Genomic DNA, 7,459 nt, shown 5'->3' with positions numbered 1-7,459 from the left:
GAGAGAGAGAGAGAGAGAGAGAGAGAGAGTGGTGGGATTTGTAGTTTATTAAAAAAACTAAAATTTTCCCCTCTCAAAATAGTACCCTATTTTTTCTCTTAAGCTTCCTTAGAAATAGGGAAGTCAGTTAATTTCATGGTAGTATTAGAGAGAGAGAGAGAGAGAGAGAGAGAGAGAGTGGTGGGATTTGTAGTTTAATAAAGAAACTAAATTTTTCCCTTTGAAAATAGTACCTATTTTTTCTCTTAAGCTTCCTTAGAAATAGGGAAGTCAATCAATTTCATGGTATTCCCTATAAATAGGTAAATTAATTAATATGATGGTTTTTAAAAATATGATAATTTGTATCTTTTTAAGCGTGTGATTGTTTTTTAAAATAAGTGGTTAAATAATTTAATCCGACCCATTTCATTTTATCCTATGGACAGCCTGTTAAAATGGAATGTACATCCAATGGAAGCTAGCCTAGTTTACTCACCTTTGCTTCATTCCTATTGAAAATCTTGCTCAGCTCAAGGGTCAATTTCACTATGTCAATAAGATCGATGCATAATAACAGTCAATCATTTTTGGTTTTGACTATTAATCGTCGATTCAGTTTGGTTGTGAATTGAGAAAGTTCAGTTCCAAATTGATTAGAAAACTGTAAAACAAATACAAGCAACCTTGATTGGACCAATCCAAAACCATAGAACCATTTTACCCATACAAATTAATCACTTTGATTTCGGGAGTTTATATTTCTAGTATATTTATTGGTGTTTAATATGTTAGATATAGTTTAATTCTTTTAAGGCGTCCCAATGATTTTGTAATAGGACACATCCAAGATCATGCATTGCATTCCCAGGTTAGGTAATAGGAAAAATGGCATGGGTTTCTTTGAACATTGTCCTAAGGTAATAGGAAGAATTCATGATTACAATTTTTTCCAGAAAAGAATCACCCCCAAGTTGATTAAAAAAGTACTTAAGTTGAATCGTTAGGCTTCAAATCTGTGTCTCTGCTGCTGATGAATCTGAGGATCCAAACACACCCTCTCCTTCATTCATATATACTTCGAAATACAAGAAATTAATGAGACAGACTACCAAACGAATCATGAATGGGTAGAAAAAGATTAGCAACCCTTGCACCCAGAGGAACGCGGTGGTCATAGCAGGCCTCTTGTGTTAGTGGTGCAAGGCCACTCTCAAAGAAAAAACATTGCACTTGTCAAGAGGTAATGGTTCTCACTTTTAATCCAATAACAACTCCCAATCAATATCAAAGTTCCATTACCTATACAGGAAAAAAAAAATCAGAGTTCCAGTGATCAATTTCATCAATGTAAAGGCAGAGAAATATCGCCAATTTAAAAGTAAAGGCAAAGAAATATCGCTAGCAGAGAATTGATAATTGCCCAAAAGTAGTTCTTCACATTGTTAAATGCCTCTTCACAAGCTTAATCATTATACTTTAGCACATTCTCATAGAAAGGCATCATCACCTACCTTCTTGATTTTGAAGATTTGAATTTCTTAATGATGGAAATAAACCAGTAGTAATTAATTAATTAGGTGCAAAGCTTCTTCAAGATGCACCAAAGGCACCCACGAGATTGCAGTACAGAAAAGAAGCATGAATGTAATGTACATACACTCTGCAATCTTGTGGGTGACCTCGTGCATCTTGATGATACCCTTCACCTTGATCTTCCATGTCCTTTTCTCCTAACGATCATCGTCATCCATGGTTGAGAGAAAGAAAGCAAAAAAATTGAGTTACCTTTGTGACACAAAGGCTGCAACCAAATACTCTACAAAACCGAAACTCGACCTCAATGGAAGAAAAGAAAAATCTGCAAAATGAGAGAAAAATCAGTTCAGTTCAGTTCAGAGAGAGAAAGAGATCGCCTCCTACCTCCTACCACCTATCCCTTACCTTTGACCGTTCCAAGAGAAAAGAAGGCTATTCTTCTACACCCCCCCCCCCCCCAAAAAAAATCTCACCTCCTTATTCTCTACCATGGATAATTTACCAAATTTAACAAAAAAAAATTATTTATAAAAATATTCTCTACTAACTCATGTTCTTAAATTCTCTTTTTCCAATTCTATCTTTGACTTGATTATTGGTTGGTAAAGATTTGCAAGAAAAACTGGTTCCATCTTAATGGGAGAAAGAGAGAAAGAGAGAGAGAGAGCAAGGAGGAGAGATCGCAAGCAAAAGGAGAGCATAAAGAAGGAAAAAGAAGATATCTATGCTATCTCATATTCTTAAATATGATTGTTTTGTATTTGGTTGGTATTAAGATTCTAAAAGAATAAAAAAATATATTATTATGATAATTATGGAGAGATTTACAAAAGTAAATATGGAGAGAGAGAGAGAGAGAGAGAGAGAGATTTATGGAAAAATTTAAAGATAAAAAAAAGCAAGAAAACGTGAGGGTGAGGAAGAGGAGGAAAGGATATGATAAAAATTAAGAAAATCTAAATAAAAAATAGCCATTCAGCTCCAGGTTTCATGGTGAAATGTACATTGCTAGAGTCCTTGTGAATACTGGAGAATTGACAAATGGTTTCTCCCGCTATGATTCTGAACTCCACCCCATGGAAAGAGAATAAAAAAGATATTGAGAGAGAGAAACACCTTCGGAGAGCCTTCCCCAGTTTCCACTTTTTAAAGAAAGTATTGAGATGAACAATGCTGAAGCAGTAATATTGTGCAATGGCATCAAAGATTGTGAACAACCTAACTCCATTGGCAGCCTGCAAAGAACCATAGTAACAATATTTTTTAGCCTCATAATCACGAACAATAAATTTGGCATGAAGTATTTCACAACTCAAACAAAATACAGGAAGGGGAGGGAGCACGAAATAAGCATCAATAAAATAAATTATATTCCTTATGTTAAAAACTACAGTTTACAATGAAAGGTTCAGCCTTCATGGATTACAAAGTAAAGACAGAAGACCTGGAGTTGAAGAATTAGAAGTAGTAGCAGCAAAAGAAAAAAGAGTTTCAGATACATATAACTACTAATACATCATACTTACATGAAAGGTTATATAAGTCGGGGAGGTAATAAGGTCAGCAAAATTCTGGCCTGGGTTTCTTTCAGACCAAAACACAGCCTCTGTGATGGTCTCTGAAGATGTTGATCTCAGAGCAATATCTCAAATCTTCAAGGCTGATGTACTGTTGCAGTGTGACAGGTTGAAATATGGTATTGAATTGAAGACCTTCAAGTGAAGGGAATATGAATAAAGAGAAACTGGTAGGCACTTTAGTAATACAGGAAAAAGGGCCTTACCATTTTTAAAAAACCTACTAAATTTAAAAAATCTAATGGAGGAAGTTCACACGCAAAAGAAAATGACAGTCAGTAATACTATTGGAATTAAGAACTACTTTTAGATAAAACCAAGTAATTACACAGTACCCTTTAGATCAAGTGTATAAAAAAGTCTTAGCTGACCATTACGAAATACACGCAGTTGCTTAAATACAGTTTCCTTTATTGCTTTGGCATATTGTAGGACTATTTGTCCTATTGCATCTGCTATTCATATTGCATATCAACATTGAGTTCTTCCACAGTACCACTATCATACTTGAATTTGCAAAGCCTGTGTAAAACTTCATTCGTCGCTTCTAAAACCATAGAGGGTAAGTATTAAATAGAATCTATAAAAGTGAAGAACAATCTTGTCAGAAAAAATCTAAAATGCCAACAACTGACAAGCGTGATTACGTGAAACAATGAGTGATCTGAATGTTGTGATTCCTGGTTGACAGCCTCAAAATTTCTCAAAGTCTCGATTTGTTGAGGTTCCACTACATTACTCTTCATCAATATTTGTGGTCAAATCAGTGATCCTATAAATAAAAATAAATATTAATGATACTACCTACTAACATTATATTTATTTTAATTAATATTTTTTTGCTTATATAAATTTGTAAATCATACCTTCTTGGTAATAGAACTTCTTTGTAGACCACGTTTCTTGTATACGATCTGGTTTTTTTTCCTTCCTTGTTGTCTTTGACTAAAACCTTTGTTGTTGACATTGATATACCTCTTGATAATGCTACGTACAATTGTCCATGTGAAAAAACCGATTCGGGTAGATATACTCCAACATGTGGTATTGTTTGCCCTTGTGCTTTATTTATTGTCATTGCAAAGCTAAGCCGAATTGGGAATTGTTCTCTTTTTAAATGGAAAGGATATCCTTCATTTTCTGCTGGAGAAAGTGGGATTCTAGGAAGAGGAACAAGGTTACCAGTAAATTGTCCCATTGTAATCTCTGCTAGGATAACATTTTTTTGAAATTGACGACAAACCATACGGGTTCCATTACATTCTCCATGTGAAGGATTCAAATTCCTTAAAAGCATTATTGGAAAATTCTTCTTCAAAACTAATTTATGAGGTGGAAGTCCCTTCGGAGCCAATGAATTGAGGAATTCTTCTGGATATTGAGTTTCTGCATCATCAGTTGCTGAATCAAAGCTATAATACGTAACACTATCTCCTGAAAATAGATCAATAAGTTTGTCATTTAATTTGTCTACTGTTTCATTCTTTGTAGCTAAGATTGCTCGTTGTGTAATGTATTCTGTCGAATATGCATGCTATTGTAATGCAGGAAATATTGCATTTATCAACTCATCTTCAGATTTTTTTTCATCGTCATATTTTATGACCATTTCATTTGGTATGTGAATCAAATCTTCATATTCAGTTGGCTTTTCCCCATACCATACCAACTTCACAGAAACAACAAGAAATATATCAACAACCTGGACAAAAAGATTAAACAAATTAGAAAATGTGAGAATGTTATACCAAAATATAAAAAAATTTGTGCAACAGGACATTTAACTTAAACCCAAGGAATTTTCATTCTTAATAATAGTTTAAGACTCTCAAAAGAGAAAGAAATACAACTTGAGAGATGCTTCCAGTAGATTTAGGTAGCAAGATTGCACATTAAAGCAGGATATAAATAAGTTCTAATAATTGTAAGAAATTGAAGATGAAATAAAACCCCAATCATAGGTCAACATTAGAGAGATAGAGAGAGAGAGAGAGAGAGAGAGAGAGAGAGAGAGAGAGAGAGACCAAAAATATCACACCTCACAACGTCTATGACGACCAAAGACATTGTCTTTGCCAAAATGGAGGAGAGGAAAAGGAAGAAAGCATGACCACCTATAAGAAAAAAACCTAAACCTCCCACAGTTCTAACTTCCTATCATTTCTTATTTTATTTTTTCATAGGAGGGGGGGGGGAAGAAAATACCAAAACACCAAATTAACGTATACAAAATTCCTAGGAGTTGAAAAAATTAATAGAAAATTTCAAAACAATGGGGAAAAAGGTAAATTCAATATGGGAGGGGAAATTTTTGGAATTAGAGAGGCAGCTTTTGAAATTTTGAAATGGGAATACTTGACAAATGGTGCCTATAAGTAATTTATTTTAACATGATTCAAAGCATTAGACATGGAAATCAATGCAAGCCTGGTTCACTGGATGGGTAGAGGTTTGATTGGTATAGCCACGCATAATCACATGAAATCTAATGGAAAAAAACCATTTTTCAACAGTCAAAGGGTATAATTATCCAAAATAAATAAATAAATAAAATTGAACAGGACAACATATGATGTTATAGAAATTGTACAAATTCCTTATGTATTCTGTAAAGTTTGATTGCTTAAAGAGTGTTCTGGGTTTAAGAAACCACAGCTTCTGAGCAGGGTTTGTGAGGAATTGTGAACATATTAATCGATAAAATTTTCAAATAAAATTTCCATACACTCCATAAGCTACTAAAAGAAGACGAAGAACAGAATTTCCCAAGTTACTAACTCTCTGAGGATGCTAAAGAGAAGAAGAACTTACACCGTTTATTGTCAAGAGGCCAAAATCGAAACAAAAATGCACGAGGGACCTAATTACAGCCCATAAGAAATTTAACTCAACTACTAAACATATCCAATTAACCGAAATTGGGGATGTTAAATTAAAAGAATAACAAAACAAATCCAATAAAAACTTAAAATATTAACAGAAAAACCTGCAAAATTAACTTTCAATACTGACCTAACTGATTACCCAAACCGTAACGCCTACTATCCGCACTGAACAAACTGATTCAAAGCTAATGAGATGGAGTATGCCCAGAAAAGTGAGCAGCGGCCTGCCATTATAAGTTGCAGAAAGAAATTTGAATTGAAAGCGATGGAGTACACTTTCCAGCGGTCTGCACATGGATTCATTTTAAAAAAAATTTAAATTATACATTAAAATTCAATTTAATATGAAGAGCTTCAATTAAAGACAAATCAAAACCAGAAATTCAATTACAGGGAAGGGGACACATTCAGATTTGATTTTATCTTTGTATATCCAGGGTTTTGTATGTTGAATTTGGCGATGATGAAGGAATGGCCACCAGGATCGATTGGAGGCGGCAACCCACTGGAGAGAATAATGCTAAGTAAAAAAAAATTCAGGATTGATTGCAAAAAAAATTTCTTCTCACCGGAATTCTAAAAAGACCCAATTGCCAACATTTGAAATCTCTCTCTCTCTCTCTCTCTCTCTCTCTCTCTCTCTCTCTCTCTCTCTCTCTCTCTCTCTCTCTCTCTCTCTCTCTCTCTCTCTCTCTCTCTTATTAAGAGAGTACCTTGAATCGATCGCGCGAGGGCGAATCGAAGCAATCGTAGTATGAAGATGGAGAGGACAACAAAATATCTGCACAGCGATCTTGACACCGGCTTCAGAACAGGAAGTTAATAATTCTTCCAAAATTGACTTTTTACAACAAAGAAATAATAATCCTAAGCTCAATTTCTAAGCACAGAAATGGAAGAAACCTGGTAAAAAGAAGAAAACACTTTTAGTTAGGATTCATTCAATAGTAGCCATGCATATCTTCAAATTTCAGTCCTAAACAAGTTTACGATAAAGGGCTTCAACACAGCGACGGTTCAAATGAAAGAAAAAAAAAATACAACTTCTCATTAAGCATTACAAGAGAAGAATCTCACTGAAAAACAAGCTCTCGAGGATTATAACAGAGCCATCCAAAGATCTTCCACCAAAAGATTCAAAACCTAGAAACAGTATAGCAACAATTAGAATTCCCAAAACAAGGAACCAACATATCGTACTGAAATTTCAAAACCAATAGAATACTTCAACAAAAAACAAATGAAAATCGAAGAGCTTCAATTAAAGACGCATCAAAACCAGAAATTCAATTACAGAGAAGGGGACACATTCAGATTTGATTTTACCTTTGTATATCCAGGGTTTTGTATGTTGAATTTGGCGATGATGAAGGAATGGCCACCAGGATCGATTGGAGGCGGCAACCCACTGGAGAGAACAATGCTAAGTAAAAAAAAAATCAGGATCGATTGCTACCGATGAGGCCTGCTTCCTAATAC

General features: G+C 34.4%; 1 protein-coding gene across 13 annotated transcripts; it reads right to left on the bottom strand.

Annotated features, from left to right (window-relative positions):
* Positions 1–855: 855 nt before the first annotated feature.
* LOC122081594 (ATP-dependent DNA helicase PIF6-like) lies at positions 856–7,449 on the bottom strand. 13 transcript variants are annotated; one of them, XR_006141130.1, is made up of 11 exons: positions 7,307–7,449; positions 7,058–7,123; positions 6,694–6,883; positions 6,108–6,267; positions 5,907–5,955; positions 3,962–4,797; positions 3,743–3,867; positions 3,045–3,642; positions 2,635–2,753; positions 1,768–1,840; positions 856–1,281 (listed from the first exon to the last, which is right to left on the bottom strand). XR_006141130.1 is itself a non-coding variant. In XM_042648769.1 (8 exons), the coding sequence occupies exons 5-8, from the start codon at positions 4,390–4,392 to the stop codon at positions 1,278–1,280; spliced, it is 627 nt and encodes a 208-aa protein (XP_042504703.1). In that variant the 5' UTR covers positions 4,393–4,797; positions 5,907–5,955; positions 6,108–6,267; positions 7,058–7,123; positions 7,307–7,449; the 3' UTR covers positions 856–1,277. The 13 variants fall into 13 exon arrangements, 2 of the variants coding, with proteins under 2 accessions (XP_042504703.1, XP_042504704.1); XR_006141133.1 differs by having other exon boundaries at positions 3,467–3,642; XR_006141131.1 differs by having other exon boundaries at positions 2,635–3,642.
* Positions 7,450–7,459: the final 10 nt, after the last annotated feature.

This window comes from Macadamia integrifolia, chromosome 6, assembly GCF_013358625.1.
Source record: "Macadamia integrifolia cultivar HAES 741 chromosome 6, SCU_Mint_v3, whole genome shotgun sequence".
In the NCBI taxonomy this organism is placed as follows: domain Eukaryota; kingdom Viridiplantae; phylum Streptophyta; class Magnoliopsida; order Proteales; family Proteaceae; genus Macadamia; species Macadamia integrifolia.
Note: the sequence above shows the minus strand (reverse complement) of the source record. Positions and strands in the feature narration are given on the sequence as shown.

What these genes read in the sequence shown, in the direction of transcription:
- LOC122081594 (XM_042648769.1), bottom strand. Translation starts at nt 4,392, where the DNA reads ATGCTTTTAAGGAATTTGAATCCTTCACATGGAGAATGTAATGGAACC. An exon ending in GAAGTTCTATTACCAAGAAG is followed by an intron (nt 2,754 to 3,961) that starts GTATGATTTACA and finishes GGTTCTTTGCAG; the next exon opens with GCTGCCAATGGAGTTAGGTT. An exon ending in CTGGGGAAGGCTCTCCGAAG is followed by an intron (nt 1,841 to 2,634) that starts GTGTTTCTCTCT and finishes CTCATTTTGCAG; the next exon opens with ATTTTTCTTTTCTTCCATTG.